The following is a 17630-nucleotide window of genomic DNA, read 5'->3' on the forward strand; positions in this document are numbered from 1 at the left end:
CACAAAAATGATCCAGGCATGCTCATGTGAGCAGGATTAGGGGAGCCCAGATGCTGAGGGCAGCTGAGTAACTGGCAGTGGAGGCTCTGCTACCCTGCGGCACCAACAACTCAGGCTCAACCCTGGTCTCCGGTGCTGCCTCTGTGGAGTCTTCAAGCTCTTCCTACCGTGTAGCCCCAAGCGTACTGGTTTTCTCCCATGTCCCGGGGTGTACATGTTGGCTAGATGACTGGTTGCTGTGTGTAGTGGAATAAAGTGGGATTAATGTAGGTAGGTGCTTGTTGGTTTCACTGACTCCGTGGGCCAAAGGATCCATTTTTGTACATCTCTGTAGTACTCCAGGTAGTCAGGATGAAGTAGATCACAGAGTTATGGGGCAGGAGGACCGTAAGATGTATGAGCAGAATTAGGCCATTCAGCCCATTGAGTCTGCTCTGCCATTCCATCATGGCTGATCCTGGATCCCATTCAACCCCATACACCTGCCTTCTCACTATATCCTTTGATGCCCTGACTGATCAGGAAACTATCAACTTCCGCCTTAAGTATACCCACGGATTTGGCCTCCACTGCAGTCCTCCTTACCTCTGTTGTAAAGGGTCGCCCCTCTATTTTGAGGATGTGCCCTCTAGTTCTGGATACCACCACCATAGGAAACATCCCTTCCACATCCACCCTCTCTAGTCCCTTCAACATTCGGTAAGTTTCAACGAGATTCCCCCCACAGGAGAGGATAGAAAGATTTAATGAGGTTTTTAAAATAAGGTATTGCTCAAATAGAAGCCAACATCAGCAGACACCAAAGTGATGAGTAAATGGACTGACACGTTACCGGGATGAGAAGATGCTCTGGATGATTCTGAAGTTTATTCTTTTTTAAAATTAAACAAAATATACTTTATTCAAAAATAAAATTATGTACAATAAACCATTCAATGACTCTCAGTCCTTCAACAAATGTCTCCATTGCGGCCTTTACATTTCCACTCTGTTTGCTACCCAGGTGACACTCTGTTATTCCATATTTACATACTCTTGTTGAGGGGTATACACCCTGGCGGCCCCCTACCCCTCAACTCCCGCGGGAGAAGAACCCTAAACTGTGGTCCTTCCCCACCGGGCCCTTGCAGTGGCTGCACCAAGTTTGAGTGCGTCCCTCAGCACGTACTCCTGCAGCCGAGAATGTGCCAGTCGGCAGCATTCCCTCACGGACATCTCCGTGATTCTGAAGTTTATGGGTCGGAAACCACTAAGGATTGAGTTACAGAAATCAAGTCTAGAAGGTAGCAATTACACAAGGTGAAAACCTCAGTAGTGTGGCACAGTAGAGTAGTTGCTAGTGTAACATTACTGCAGTGCCAACAACCTGAGTGCAACTCTGCCACTGTTGTTCGGAGCTTATACGTTCTCTCCACAACACCCAAAATTAATGATAAGCACCATTATGTCCGGGCTGCAATCACGCATATACAGACATCTCAGGTCAATGGGGTGTTTATCGGTTTGTAATCAACCCCCGTCTGCAGTCCAAGAACACTGCTGTTCTGCACTACTGTTTAAATTCAATCTACAATCCACATTCATACCTGAAGCCGGGTTGCTGTTAAATTTAATATTTGCCATATTCCACTCAGGTGTTCCGGTTTCCTCCTACATTCCAAAGGTCTATGGCAGGGGTGTCAAACTCATTTTAGGTCACGGGCCGGTTTGAGCAAAATCCAGCTTCATGCGGGCCGGATCAGTCGGAAGCGTGCGAACGCAGCTTTCGTTGCCTCCGTTTTTTCAGCCTGCTCTCATGTGTCTCAGTCTCTGCTATAACTACAAAGTGTTTCACTTTACAAATTCCGTTTCTTATGAAGAAGACTGCCGAGCAAGACTGCCGAATAAACACTAAAAACCCTGAAAACCTGGTACCTGAATAAACTCAGCATTAGCCATATCATACGCCATAGGCGCTTCGATTACTGGGGCCAGCTTTAATAGTAATTAGATATTATCTCGCGGACCAAAGATAATTCCACCGCTGGCCGGATTTGGCCTGCGGGCCTTGAGTTTGACATATATGGTCTATGGGATAGTAGGTTAATTGGTCACAAGGATGTAATTGGACAGTGCGGTCTCATTGGGCTACAAGGGCCTGTTACCCTAAATAAAAAGGGGTGAGGTGGAGTGCTCAACTGATTCTACAGTGCTGGAAATAGGCAATAACAACAAATTTCACGTCAGTGAAAATAAACCTGATTCTACTTCAACCTAGATTTTATCCAACAGTCTCTGAAGTGGGGCCAGGATCCACAATCTTTCACTTAAGAGTCAGAGGCTGACACCTTGCTGTTGATTTCAGGAGATAAAGGGTTTCAGGGTGGGCGAACTGGGATGACGAGGGGCGCAAAGCCACGGACTGGAACATACCAGCCGGGGTGATGAACTGGACCATACCTTGGGGTTGCTCTTCCCATCAGAATCTTCATTGGAATCTCTCAAGCCGTTTGGAACTTGTGCATCCCGCTTTTGTGAGCAGGCTTTCTTCTTCCGCGGTCGGCCTTTCAGATTGAGTGCTGGAAAAAAGCATTAAGAAGGGAATGATTTTTCGGAAATCAAAACAATAGCAACGAAAAACACCTACAAGATAATTTATCCCATTTATGAATCTGTGCTAAATTCACTGAATATTTTTATATCAAACAAACAGTATGTTAAAACAGTTGCATGTCTTTGTGTAAGGTCTGATGTTTAGCACACCTATTGAAAGTACAGATGTAGATTTAGTGACCATTCCTAGTGAATTGCATAGAAACTGCAGGTTCCAAGGAGACAAGTGCAAACTGCAGGGACTGTGCCTCCGTTAACAAGCACGTGCATTGTGTGCAGCTGTGTGACTGCTGCTATAAATAACCTGCTCTACAAAATATTGAACAAAGCACATTTTCTTCAGCTGAAATTGCAAAAGAGAAAGTTATCACATTGATGACATTTTGTTTTTAATATTTGAAAGTCACAAAAAAAACACTTTGCTCACAGCAGCAACGCTGCTTTGACAGAAAGCCAAGCAGCCTTGTCCCTCTGTTGTAAACTATCATCGCTAATCACTGCAGCATCGTGTTTAAGACCATCAACATTTGGTTTTCCTGTGGCAAGGAATGGCCATTTCGGAGTCTTCGGTCACCACTCACTGGCGTCCTTGGCTACTCTTCGACCAGAGTTCAAACGGCACAGGCCAGTGAGCTCACCGAAGATTCAGAAGCGGACACCTATGTGTTGATAATGGCAGGTCTTTAATCATTCCACTAACTTCACAGCAAAGCTGGCGTTGCGCCACCATATAGGTGGACTAGATAATATTGCCCAGGAAAAGACAGTGGAACCCAATACAAACCTTTACACTGTGTGCTTCCTACCATCTGAGCCATTCGTTACTGGACTCAATACCATTCATGAGCTTATAATCACCTAAAGCTATGGAGATTCTGCGTGCTAATTTTGATTTTGAGTAAATAATTCAACCGCATACTGAATTTCAGTGAAATGGAGTTTGGAAGAGATGCATAATCGGTGGCTGAAGAGCAGATGCACAATGGTGGATGTGTTACTACTCGAAAGGTTGTTAGACAGCGAAAGTGGAAGCTCAAACCAGTTGCAAGGGTCTGGAGGCGTTACTAGGCCTGGGTCATTGGGGTCTGGAGGCGTTACTAGGCCTGGGTCATTGGGGTCTGGAGGCGTTACTAGGCCTGGGTCATTGGGGTCTGGAGGCGTTACTAGGCCTGGGTCATTGGGGTCTGGAGGCGTTACTAGGCCTGGGTTATTGGGGTCTGGAGGCGTTACTAGGCCTGGGTTATTGGGGTCTGGAGGCATTACTAGGCCTGGGTCATTGGGGTCGGAGAATCCAAAAGTTGACGGCCAAACGCCAAACCCATGATCAGCGAGTGTTGGGTGAATTCCAAAGTTGGAGTTCTGAGTCTGTGAGCCCAAGAATCCAGAGGCTCTGAGACGGCCTGACCTGTGTTGGAGGTCTGTCTGGGTGGGGGTGAAAAAGGGGCTTGTTTTGCTGTTGTCTTGTCTGGGCATTGCTTGTGCTGTTCTGTGTAACACTGTGGACAAGTTATGCTGGCGCCAGAATGTACGGCAATGCTTGTGGGCTGTCGCCAGCAAGTCCTCGGTTGTGCACGTAAATGAGGCATTTCACTGTATGCATTCGATGTACGTGTTCTTAGTAAATGGATCCGAATCTGAGGTATCTGCTGCCGCTGGATTTCATTGTGACAATTCCAGAGAAACCTGGCTAGATACCAGTCACTTCCTACGGGAGATGTTTATGTGTTACCCCTCCATTTACAATCGCACAATGGATACGATTCTGCTTTTCCAATGCAACAAAAGATCCATAAATAATCCAGAGCTGTCTCTTGTGCAAAAATGCTTTTGAACTGTAAATAGATCAGTGGCAATCAGATTTATGTAAGGTTGTTATTTTAACCTCCTGTGCACACGTAACAAAAGGTGAAATGCTTTGTTATAAATCAGGTTAAAGGTATAATGCTCCTTCCATACTAGACCAAGCCTGGAGTGCCATGGTTCAACACCAGAAACTACCCCCCTGCTGGGCTTAGCGCATTATTGTCTGGAAGGCAAATTACAGAAGGTATGCAATTAAGATGAGAGGCGAAAGTTGAGAGGGGATGTGAAGGGCAAGATATTTGACAGAGAGAGTGGTGGGTGTTGGGAATGTGCTGTCCGGGTGGTGGTAGAGGCAGATACATCTTGGACTTTTAAGAGACACTTAGTCAGACACACGACTGTGAGGGAAATGGAAGGATATGGACATTAGAACATAACTCGAAAGCCAAGTTCACAGAACAGTACAGGCCCTTCAGCCCACAATGTTGTGCTGAGCCAATTACTAATCAAACAGTGAACTAATCTCTTCTTCCTATATAATGTCAATACCCTTCCATTTTCCTCACATTCATGTACCGATCCAAATGTCGCTTAAAAATCCAAGCACCAACCACTCGGTTTAAAAAAAACTTGCCCTTCACATCTCCTTTTAAATTATCCCCTTTTACCTTAAATGCATGACCTCTGGTACAAAATGGGATTAGTTTAATTAGCCATTTGGTTACTAATTTAATTGGATCAGCACAACACTGTGGGCTGAAGGGCCTGTTCCTGTGCTGTACTGTTCTGTCTTCTGTCTTAAATCTCACTCCATACTTGCGTACTGAGAGCACTATCAATGATACCTTCCTAACATACAGGCAAAGCCCCAGGGTATGCGACTTGTGTTAGTCACACCAATTCCATATTCCTGAAAGGAATTCAAACACCTTTTGCAACGTTGTGGAATATTCCAGAACTAAATAGGACCTGCCTGGAAAATGACTGTTTCAGATTGGTTTCAAGCACTTAGGCAAAACGGTTGCAAAAGATCAGAGAGATTAGTTGCCATTAAGCACATTGTTTGACAACTCAAAAGCTAAGTTCATATTTTCTTTCATATCCTACTATAAAAGGCAGCCAAGACATCAAAAGCAGCATGAAATAAGCTACAATCTTATTTAATTACTGTATATTTGTCCGGTAGCTGATGTCTGTTTTAATGACAGGGTTCAAACATTAACTGTAATGAGTAAAGAAACTCGGCAAAATAGCTGTAAGGACAAGGAGTCACTGAAAATATGGCAAAGAAACATAATCCAGACGGTGTTGGATGTTACGATTTGCAAAGCAAGCGTGCATTTGTAGATTCATTGAGAACAAATACAATCCAACATGTACATATTAGATAGTCCATGGGAAATGTATAATACCTTTATCATCCTTAACAAATACCGGTACTTTGAATTATTTACCTTCATTGCAAATGTCTTACACGAGAGTTTATTTGGAGCCAAAACATACAATTGACACACTAGTCCTTAGTGGATTTGATTTTGTAATCTTTTAGAAATGTTACTCTGTTAATTAAGTAAAGGCTCTCTGTGGTACATTACAAGCTACTGAAGCATACTTAACAAATGTGTAGGTGACCTTTAAATAGCACTGACTGAGGAAGTGATCCAATTTGAGCTGATTCAGAAATATCAGACTAACTGCAGCTCAGCTGAATATGTCCAAAAATGGATTGGGATGAAATAATTTTACCATTATTAAAACATGACGACATGCCGTATTGATTGCAGTAAAAGCGAACACAGACCTCCTTATTGTGGGCCCCCCCCCCAGCCACACACACAAACTAGTATCATAAACTCCTTATCACAGCATCAGTGGCTTTTTTAAAATATTTAGTTCATTTAAAACTATTGCGGGAGGCAATAGGACCCTTACTAAACATTCAGCCTACAGTGAGCTACAGGGTACACTAACCAAAAATCCTTTAATGCCCCACTGACTTGACCAACACAAGTAATCACCAAATACAAAAGGAACTCACAGAATAAACACAGAAAGTGAAAACACAAATAAAACTGTTACCCATTTCAGATGAATTAACCAGGTCCTATCAGCCTCTGACGTTAAGATCGTAGCAAGAGGCAATATGCATCATTCCTGACACGCCGATGCTCGGTAAAGTGAACCACTTGCCAATAATCGTGCTTCCTGTCTTGTGCCCACACAGTTTTTACTTGGGCTCAAGAGAACGATTACTCAAATAACAACAGATCACTGACAAAAATATGGGGAAAAAAAAGGGATGAACTGCCAAGCAGGATAAAAAAAAACCCTCACATACGAGTTCCAGTGCTTCACAGCCTATTTGTTGTCATCTCGTCCCACCTCTTTCATAGTAACAATGACTGGAGTTGCTTTCCTGGGTCCAATTGCCAGCTCATTTGAAAGGCACTGCACCCGCTCACAACTCAGAGCCCAGTTACTCATAGGAATGCAGCGCAGGCATGATGTGCTGGCTTGAAGTTTTATATCATTTGATATTTATGGGACTTTCAATATTTCAGAGAGCCTGGTTCTGCTGTGAATGGTTATAGATATATTGATGCCTGCGAGCAAACACAACGAACAAAATTTCCCATACACTTAAAAATGACTACAAAAGATAGATCAGTTTGTCGATATTTTTCAAGTGTATAAAACACTAATGTAACACAACAGCAGTTCTGCACAAACTGGGCGCAAGCAGAATTATTAGAAAGCAGGGTAAAGGTAACTTGATAGGCATTTAGGTAATAAATTACCGGGCGCACTTGTGTCCTTTAAGATTCCATTATCCCAGCTATGCTTATTGGTAAAGTTGAAGCTCACTGCCGCGTTTAATCAATTTATTAAAATCGTTGCTTTGCAATTAACTCTGCAGGTTCATTATCTGCTGAAAAACTGCCACACCGGCGGCTATCAAAGCACATTGCTGAACACAAGCAACTTCCTTCGTTAAAAGTGCTGGAAACTGTAGTCTAAAATTGACATGGCTATGAGCAGTATCAAAGTCCAAAGGGCCACAGCAGGTTCTGAAACAAAGGTATCACTGCTTTGTTGTGCAAACAGCTGACGCTACCTCTTCCTAACAGGGCAGTAGTTTCAGTATTTAAATAGGCTTGCAAGTTAATTCTTTGTTTTATTTGGAAGTCAGAGTTTACACAGGGTCCTTTAAATTTTTGCCTATAAAAGGAAGCACTAAACTATAAAGTTAAATCATAAGTAATTTATTGGGCTAATGTACTATATCCTCTTATAATATTAATGAACATAAAACCCCAGGTTTAAATATCAGGCATGTAAATTGAGTAGAGCAGCAAACTTAACAAAGGATTATCTTACACCATGGCATAAATATAGTCTTCAACTATTAGGTTTCAAGTGCTGCTGCCAGAATGTGAACAAAACAACTTCTTAATTACTGCAAATGAAAATCCAATTTAAGTTTCACTGGAACATGATCTCATTACTTCAGTTATTATATTCCTTCTATAATTCTTTTCATAGACCAAAATACACATGATATAAACAGTTCAGTTTGAAACCATCTCCCTGTTGGGCTCGGACATCCTGCCTCACAAAGTCGACGATTAAAGCAATAACACCAGTTATTCCGAGGCATCAAAATCCTGAAAACGGTATTTGCAATCCACCATTTCTCACTGCTACCATTTCTTAAAATCGTCACTGGGAGAAATGTGTTTCAAATTTAAGATGTTTTACTTAGCTTCAGCCCACATTAAGCACACAGCTGGTTTCCTTCTAGTGTGCACAGGAAATTGAAGCTCATAATCATGGGAATGTATCGCTGGGTAAGACTGTTCTTCCCACCATTCCCGTGCTAGCAATTTCAAAGAGGTATCATGTCATTTCTCGGTTTTTGTTACATAATCCTGAAAATGAATTATGTACCTTTCGCTGAGAGGCAATAGCCCTCTCATCCATGCCCACCCCCTCCCAGGATAAATCTAACCCCCTTGGAAAAGTCGAGCAAACAGGACGAGATGCTGGAGGAACTCAGCAAGTCAGGCAGCATCTACGGAGGGGTTTCAGTACTGGCCGTTGTTCGGCCTGAGAGTCCAGCTCTGATCTGGAAGCCCAAGATCTCGGGGCCCTGGAGACGGGCAGATCGAGGATCGGTGTCACGGCAGGAGACCCGTGTGTCGTCGGGGAGTCGGAAAATCTTCTGCTGTGTGCCCGAAGACCCGGGATCTTTGCGATCTTCAGGCACAGAGTTTGAAAAAAAAAAGCGATGTAACGGACTTTTAAACCGTAAACCAGCGAGTTGTTTGTTATGTCACCCCGCTCGCTGGGAAAATGGAGACACCTCCCTCTCTCTCATTAGGGAGAGAGAGAGAGAGAGAACTTGTGGCGTGTCGAATGCTGGGTGAAACGCAAAGTCTTTGGGGCAACCACAAGTCCGTGTCTTTGCCATCGCTTTGCTCACGCTTGAGCGTGATGCTTGCTTTTTTACCAGTGGGGGGGAGTGGGGAGCTGGGGGATCTTTAGGGTTCTCCTGTTTGGCTGTCGTTCATTCTTCGGGGCAATTCACTTATTTTTGTAGATGTGCATCTCAGGATGTATATTGTATATATTTCTCTGACATTAAATTGGACCTTTGAATAAACATTCAATGTTTCAGGCCAAGACCCTTCATCAGGACTAGAAGGGAAGAGAGCTGAAGCCGGAACAAAACACACAAAGTGCAGGTCAGGCAGCGTCTATGCACAGGAATAAACAGTCAACGTTTCAGGCCAAGAGCCCTTCATCAGGACTGGCCCACCTCATCCATAGAGGCCACCAAACCTGTTGAGCTCCTCCAGCATGTTGTGTGGATTACTCTAGACTTCCAGCATCTGCAGTACATTGTGTCTAGAAGCTAGAATGAGAAGCCTTTTACTTACACTATCAATATCCTTTAGGGTTCTAAAAATCTCAATTAAATGTTCCCTTAATCTTCTTACTTTAAAAAGTACAACCCCATTCCTTCCAGTTTCTCTATATACCAAGGCACGCAGACTTGTTCAAGGTTCAAAGTAAATTTATTATCGAAGTACATACATGTCACCATATACAACCCTGAGATTCACTTTCTTGTGGGCATACTCTATAACTCCATAATAGAATCAACGAAAGACTGCACCAACCTGGACGCTCAACTAGTGTACAAAAGACAGCAAATTGTCCAAGTACAAAAAGAATAATAATAATAATAAAAATAAATATCAAGAACATGAGATGAAGACTCCTGAAAGGTGAGACCATAGGTTATGGTAGTGGTCGCCAACCCGTCGATCATGATCGACTGGTGGATCTTTGAGACTTTCCCAGTGGATCCCGAAAAAAAATGAAAAATAAATACACAAATACTGTTGAGAGATTGTTTCCGGGTTGCGGGACTTTAGTTTCGTTCTTTCTGCCCAGTGCGGATGCATGTAGCTCCCCCGCCACGTGACTACACAGTGTACTTCAGTGGTCCCCAACCGCTGGGCTGCGAGGAAACGATGTGATTTGTTGAACTTGAACACACGCGGGGTCAACAGTCGCCTAAACGCAGTGATACCCTCGCACCAGGGATCGCTGGTTGGCCTCAGGTAACCGGCCGCCTCACGCGGCTGGCAGGAAGTGCCATTGCTACCGGCCTGGAGCGCGGACAGATGGGCGCTGCCTCTAAATCTGTTTAGCACACCGAATGTTTGTGGGGAACCCGGTGCTGAAATATTCACAGACGACCTAATGCGGGCTCAGGGTTTCGTAAGTAGCAGAGCAGCTACCTCGCTGAGATCTACTGAAACAAACTTTTGTCGGCCGATAGATCCTACCGGGGGGGGGGGGGGGGGGGGGGGGGCGGGGACATGCCCTGTCGCTCTCCTCGCTCGGTCGGTTGCTCTCTCCGGACTGCGACCGCCGTGGCCCTGGCACTGGGACCTCCGGCCCTCACCTTGTCCTCTCACCCCACCCACGACCAGCCGCACCTGGCCAAGGCATCAGGCGGCGGGCAGGCGGGAGGCTGGAGTTGGGGCCTGGAGGCTGTCTAATGAGGCCATGACACCCTCAAAACTGCTTCGGTACCCTGAGTCCAAGCAACCCGTACTTAAATAGAAACCGGCTGGGTTTTTTTCCAGCGTTAAAAACGTGAGCAAGCGGGACAGCAGCTAAGTGCTGAGAGCCATGTAAACTAAATTGCTGAATAGACTGGACATAAGGAACCTGCTTCGAGTTTCACTGTATTCCGGCCGTGTTTAAACCAGCCCCCCCCCCCACCATCGGCTGATCCGCGAGAATATTGTCAATATTAAACTGGTCCGTGGTGCAAAAAAAGGGTGACCCCTGGTGTTCATACATTATTTCTACTTCCGGGTTGCGGGGTTTTACTTCCGGTCTTTTCTGCCCCGCTGCGCATGCGTGTAACTAATTGATTTGGAATCAATCTTGCCTTTCACTAAGGCCGAGGTAGGGGATCTTGGGCTTCAAAAGGTTGGTGACCACTAGGTTATGGGAACAGTTCAATGATGGGACAAGTGAAGTTGAGTGAAATTTTCCCCTTCGGTTCAAGAGCCAGATGGTTGAAGGGTAATATCTGTTCCTGAAACTGGTGATGTGGGTCCTGAGGCTCCTGTACCTTCTTCCTGATAGCAGCAGCGAGCGGAGAATTTGTCCTGGGTGGTCAGGGACCCTGATGATGGATTCTGCTTCCCTGCAACAATGTTTCATGTAGATGTGCTCAGTGCCGGGGAGAGCTTTATCTGTGATGGACTGGACCATATCCACTACTTTCTGTAGGTATTTCTGTTCAAGGGCATTGGTGATTCCATACTGGGCTGTGATGCAGCCAGTCAACATACTTTCCACCACACATCTATAGAAATTTGTTACCATACTGTTAATGATGCTTGAACCTTCTTGATACCCTTAGTGTCATTCCTAACATACAATGTATGGGAGGGGACAGAAAACTCCAGATCAGGTTATCCTGTGATTTATTAGGTTGGGCATAACTTCCTCAACTTGTTTTCTATGCTGTGGTTTACCAAGTTCAGGATCCTTTGAACTTTATAAAAACTTGCCCGGTGGTAGAGCTCTGCCCTGAAATTACGTTCTGTAATTTTACATCTATAATGTGATCCGACTCCAGTGGAAACAATAATCACAAATGAAAGCTGGGCACGTTGCACAAAACCTGAACTCTTCATTCTGGGTCCTCTGCGCATTCCATGCCTCACGTGGCATTGACCATCCAAATGGCAAATCCCTTGAATGACATCCCTGCTTCCTAAGCAATGGGCACCACGAGCACCCTAACCAATGGACCTTTGGAAGTGCCGACAACTTTCTAAGCACTTTATTTTGCTGGCACAAAGAAACAGATGACTTAATAATTATAATTAAATTAAGCTAATGTGCACTTCCTGTGAGAAAATTGATCTGAAAAGATTCACATTAAGTAGCACCTATGCCTCAGGGGAGTGCAGAATAACTTCCATTTCTATTTAAGTTTTTAACCTCAGTCCCATTCGAACCCATTGCAAATTCAGAACTGATTTTGCATCCCTCATGGTTGTTGTTCCAAAATCTTTTACAAAAATTACTTAAGAGTTGCAAAAGTTAATTGCCATTTCTTGTAATATTCATGCAACGCTGGTTAAGTTCAACCAATGATTCAACCAATTTGATTAATTGCACTGAACTACTTGAACATTACAGGAGCCTACATGGTAGTACTCGCACCTACAAATGATAAGGCAGCGTGTGAGAGAGGCCTACAAAGATTAATTTAACCTACTCTAAGATCACTATAACTCTTCACTTCCACTTTTCTATTATCCAAGTTTCTGAAATGTCCCTAATGTATCTGCCTCTTCTCCATCCCTGGCAAGGTGTTCCACAAACCCACCACTAAAAACATTCTTACCTCTGACATCCCGCCCATGAAACCAAATTCTTTAGCCATTTGCGATTTGGTAACCCCCTCATCCCAGTTGTTACTTTAGTGAATGTCTTTAGGACTGCCTTCAATGCCATTATACACTCCTTCGATGAGGAAACCCAATCAATGCACAGTACTAGAGGTGCAGCCTCACCAGCGCCCAGTACAATTACACAAAGACTTCCCCATTTCTGAAGCTCAACATGCAATAAAGTCCAGGAGGCAATTTGCCTTCCTAAACACTTGTAATAAAAGACGTATTTATTCACCTTCTTGTGATGCATACATAAGGACACCTAGATACCTTATGATTTAAATTTATCTGCAATTTTTCTTCATTTAGATTCCTCTTCATTAAAGTCATGACTTCCCACATTCCAGCATCAAACTCCATTTACCAAAACATTCTCAGCCTGTGAAGCAAGCTCAGGTTTAGCCCTTTCACCCATTCGACCAGTCCATGCCCTGCTGCAGAATTTGAACAGCCCCTCTCATGACCTTTGTGCCAGCGGCAATCTTCGCCCCTTCTCCACATCATTAATATTGGATCAAAAGGCCCAAGAATCAAATCTTGGGAAACTCCACTACTTACAGATGTGCGGCTAAGGCAGATGCTCACATTCTTTTTTCCCGGGACAGAAGTGTAAGAATAGGGGAGACAGATACAAGGTGGGGGGGGGGGGGGATTTAAAAGTGACCCAGGATACAGCTTTAACCCCCCACACGGTGGGTGGTGGTTTTATGGAGTGACCTGCCGGAGGAAGTAAAGGAGGCAGGTACAAATAAGATGTTTTAAAGATGTTTGGCCACAAAAGCTATGATGAAACCAAGGGAAAGATACCCCCAGGGGCGCCCGAGAAGAGAGGGGAGGATGAGCACCCCAGTCGGACGGACACAACGGCATCAGACCCAGGCGACAAACAAAACGACTATGAGGAAGCAGTGTGCATGTGGCAAAATCTGCAAGAACGATCGCGGCTTGAAGGTCCACCAGGCGAGGATAAAGAGTCTGGTGGGAGCAGGAGCAGCGTAACGTGCAGGTGTCCAACCTGGTGAGACGAAGGAGGTGCCAGGCCCGGAGTCACCCCGTAGTGCCCGGAACCTCCAAGTGTTGCAAACTGATCCCTCTAACATCAACTCTATCAAATGGCCTGCAGCTAACATGACTTCACTGTGGAAGCAGTTCGATGAAGATGTCAACCAAATTCTGGGGGCAACGGCAAAGGGAGGGGTCAATAGGAAGCTACAAGCCATGGCAACAATCATTGTCAGCATCACAGCTGGTCGGAGAGCGAGGTGTCTCCCAGTGGAGGATGGTTGTAGGGGATTTGCAGCCCATTCCTTAGCCAGAGCCTTCAACAATTTGGGCATCGAGGAAGAGGAGAGCCATCCGCAGTACCACCAATGCGGCAGAGAGAGCCTCAAGATGGCTGTGGCCATGGAGTCATGTGTAGCTAGCCATCTGGACACAAGCTGGGGTCTGATCAGCCCCGGCTGGGTCACCTGGAGGAGGGTGTATGATGTTGAAAGACCCGAAACACCCGATGATTCCAGGAACATCACTTAAGATGTGTCCAGAGGCATCAGTAGATGTATGTACAGGGACAGATGCATGGATAGAAAAGGTTTAACAGGGCACGGACCAAATGCAGGCGAATGGGACTAACTGAGATTGGCATAAACACAAGAGATTCTGCAGATGCTGGAAATCCAGAGAAACAAGCAAACACAAACACACGCACAAAATGCCGGAGGAACTCGGGTCAGGCAACATCCATGGCGAGAAATAAACAGGCAATGAGACCCTTCATCAGTTGGGTTGAAGAGCCTGTCCTATCTGATAGGACTCCATTGCCCTATGATATCCTTCCAGGCGCTAATAGACCCGTTTATTCTGACTATACCTTCTAAGTGATAATCATTCAACAATCTTGTGTGAACACTTCCCTTTGCTAATGCACCAGTGTTTTAAGGTTCAAAGGTTCATTTATATTCGAAATATACAACTCTGAAATTCTTCAGTTCTACAGGTAGCCGTGAAATCAAGAAAAAAAAAGGCAGCATGATCATCAACCCCCAAAACAAAATGAACAAAATGGATCAGGCACATCACGGCCTTGTCCTCCACCTTCCCTTGAAGATAGGCATACACAAAGAGCAGAGAACTAAACCTGATGCCCTCCCCAGTATTTATCTGAAAATCAGCAATAATAATAATAATTCAGCTGACCATTATCACTTTGCTGCTTGTAGAAGGTACAAGGGGGTGCAGATGCAAAGCAACTGGTGAGCTGTCCCAGCAGAATGAACAGAGTACTATGCAGACACCGGCAACACTCCAGCCTTCTACCAATCGCTGCACGTAGGGCATGGTCCAACTCTTCAGATTCAAGTCCCTTTACACTTATCTGACGGCGCTAGCCTGCTGGCAGACAAGGAAGCCATCATGAGGCAATGGACGGAGCACTATGAGAACCTTTTTGGAGATAATTGTCAATTACAAGAAGCATCCATTGAAGTGATCCCCCAGCATGAGGTCAGGCTTAAGCTCGATGGCCTACCGACTCTGGACAAGGTCCAAGCCGCCATTTCCATGCTGAAATGCCGTAAAGCCCCAGCAGAAGTTGTCAAAATGGACAGACATCAGCCCAACCGTTGCCGAGGGCAACCTCACAGAGAGTCAGTGCGGATTCAGAGCAAACAGAGGTACATCCAACATTACCCTCGTCCTGCGCCGGACACAGAAGTGTAGTGAACAGAACGTGGGACTGTACGTGTCGTTCATTGACCTGACCAAGGCCTTTGATACAGTCAGCAACGATGGTCTCTGGTAGATTCTGTCGAAGCTCGGCTGTCCCCTGAAATTCCTCACCATCCTGCAGCAGCTCCACGAAGGCCAAAGTGGTCACGTTAAACACAACGGCAACCTGGCAGACCCATTCTCCATCAGTACCGGCATGAAACAAGGCTGTGCTTTAGCACCAATGCTCCTTGCCATCTTTCTCAGCACGATGCTGCGGGTAGCTAAAGAGACCACCTCAAAAAGCACTGATGGAAATATCTTTAACTTCTGCTGCCTTCTCTCCCCCCCCCGCCGAACAAAAACCATGCAAGAGCCCATCCACAAGCCACTTTATGCAGACGACTGTGCTCCTCTCACGCACACCGAGGGCACGCTACAGGCTGTGGTCACAGTTTGCCAAGGCTGCAAGGGCTTATGGGCTAATGGTCAGTCTGAAGAAAACAATGATCCTCTTTCAGAAGCTCCCTCATGGTGTTTACAGCCCACCTCGGATCACCATTGACTATCACCCTCTCACCATGGTTGAGCAGTTCACCGGCCTTGGCAGCGTCATCTCCAGTGAAGCTATGGTAGAAAGGGACATTGACAATCGACTCGCAGTGTCTTCAGTCCCCTCTGGAAACGTGTGTTGAAGAGCCATCGGGGGTATCAGCTGGCAGGATCGTGTCTCCTACAACGAGTCTCACATGGACAACTCCAGGTTACCGAGAGCAGTACCCTACAGAGAACTCTCTCAGAGCAAGAGAGATCGTGGTGCTCTGCACAAGAGGTACAAAGACCAACTTAAGCAGCAGCTCCCTCAGGAAAATCTCGAGAACAACGAGTGGCAGCAGCCGGCTTGTGACAGGGACCGCTGACCCACGGAGCAGCCCAGAGTCCAGAAGAGCACCTGGTGAAGAGAAGAGGAGGCGCGGGAAGGATCCGACTCCCCACGCCCCGACTGCCCTGGAGTCTGCAGGTCCAAAATTGGCCTCTACAGTCACCGACGATTGTGCCATCGCTCCTGAGGACTCTTCTCCCCTCCTGATCTTCGCAAGCAAGGAACCAGCCATCATCACTTCACTGTTTGTAGAAGATACGAGGGACTGCAGAAGCTGGGATCTAGAATGAAAATAAACTACCGGAATAATTCAGTGGGTCAGCCAGCATCCATGGAGGCATAAGGAATAGACAACGTTGAAAATCTGCATTAGTACACACAGGTCCTTGATTTTGCCAGGCTGCCGTTTCCTACAGTTCAACAGTGACCTTACCTCAACAACTACTCATCACCTTTGGAGTGATTTGGAATATCTAAAGAACAGACGCAGATTTGTATAGGTTCAAATTCATCTATCACGTGTACATTGAAGCATAGTAAAATTTAACCAACAGGCCCAAGGATTGCTGAGGTCAGCCTGCAAGTGCCACCACACATTCTGGCGCCAATGTAGCATTGGCGTAAAATTTATTACGTAAAAGCAAGTTGTTGATTACCTTACTTCATGGTATTGGATTTTGGTTTTGAAGGATGAAACCAAAAAAAAAAGAACCCTTCAGCTACTTAAAAGCCTCAGTACTGAAGTGCTACAAGTGACAGACCTCAATGGTCAAATAAGTCAACCCAGTACAATCTACAGGCTTTCCATATTAGTTTATATTTTCTTCAATATCAGTGGATGCTTTCCTTTGCATACTTAACCTCGTCTGAAGTAAATTACTGACCGGATAAAACTTGACAACAGCTAATGAAACTGTCTGTGCAAATTCTATTTAAATATTCTTTCTTGTTTTAATGTAAAACATTCAACAACTCCTAACATTACTTTTGCAGTTACTGAATGCTTTAATTTGCAACTCCTGAATGTGCTTGGCTTGTTAAAGGCTTACTGATAAAGATCTCCAATGAGAGATACTTCTAAACCAAATTCCTGCCAGCATTATTTTTTTTTAAGGCAGTTTAATGATTCAAGAGACTTGTACCAAAATCCAGAGTGCAGTTACAGGAAAGGAGGGCATTCAGCCTCTCAGCTCCATACTGGAGACACAGGAGATTCTGCAGATGCTGGAAATTTGGAGCAACACATAAAAAGTGCTGGAGGGACTCAGCAGATCAGGCAGCATCTATGGAGGGAAATGAACAGTGGATGTTTCGAGCCAAGACTCTTTATTGGAATGTCCATACAAGACCTATGTATTAGCCCCAACCCCATGCCATTTACCCCACTGGTCTACTTCTCTTGCTCCCTATTGAACACCACAACCAAAGCTGCATCCAGAACTCAGTGCATTTCAGATCCCAAACAATCATTGCATGAAAACGTCTCCCTCATCTCCACCTTTGATTGGCTAGCCACACAAGTCTGTGTCATACACCATGTGACCCTTTTGCCATCACATTTAGTATTACAATTTCAAATTACAATCGCCTCGTGTGTATCTTCATTATATAAGGAAATCAACACTTAATTCACATTTTTTACATTGCGT

At 45.0% G+C, this 17630-nt stretch overlaps 1 protein-coding gene across 4 annotated transcripts in view; it reads right to left on the reverse strand.

Moving 5' to 3' along the window:
• Nucleotides 1-17630, reverse strand: part of arid5b (AT-rich interaction domain 5B) — a 142969-nt gene that overhangs the window by 47140 nt on the left and 78199 nt on the right. For all 4 annotated transcript variants that reach the window (XM_073027240.1, XM_073027241.1, XM_073027242.1 and 1 more), the window contains one exon: nt 2440-2558. In XM_073027240.1, the coding sequence (XP_072883341.1) occupies nt 2440-2558 (119 nt within the window). The remainder of the gene's footprint in view (nt 1-2439; nt 2559-17630) is intronic.

The sequence above is a fragment of the Hemitrygon akajei genome, chromosome 23, assembly GCF_048418815.1.
Source record: "Hemitrygon akajei chromosome 23, sHemAka1.3, whole genome shotgun sequence".
In the NCBI taxonomy this organism is placed as follows: domain Eukaryota; kingdom Metazoa; phylum Chordata; class Chondrichthyes; order Myliobatiformes; family Dasyatidae; genus Hemitrygon; species Hemitrygon akajei.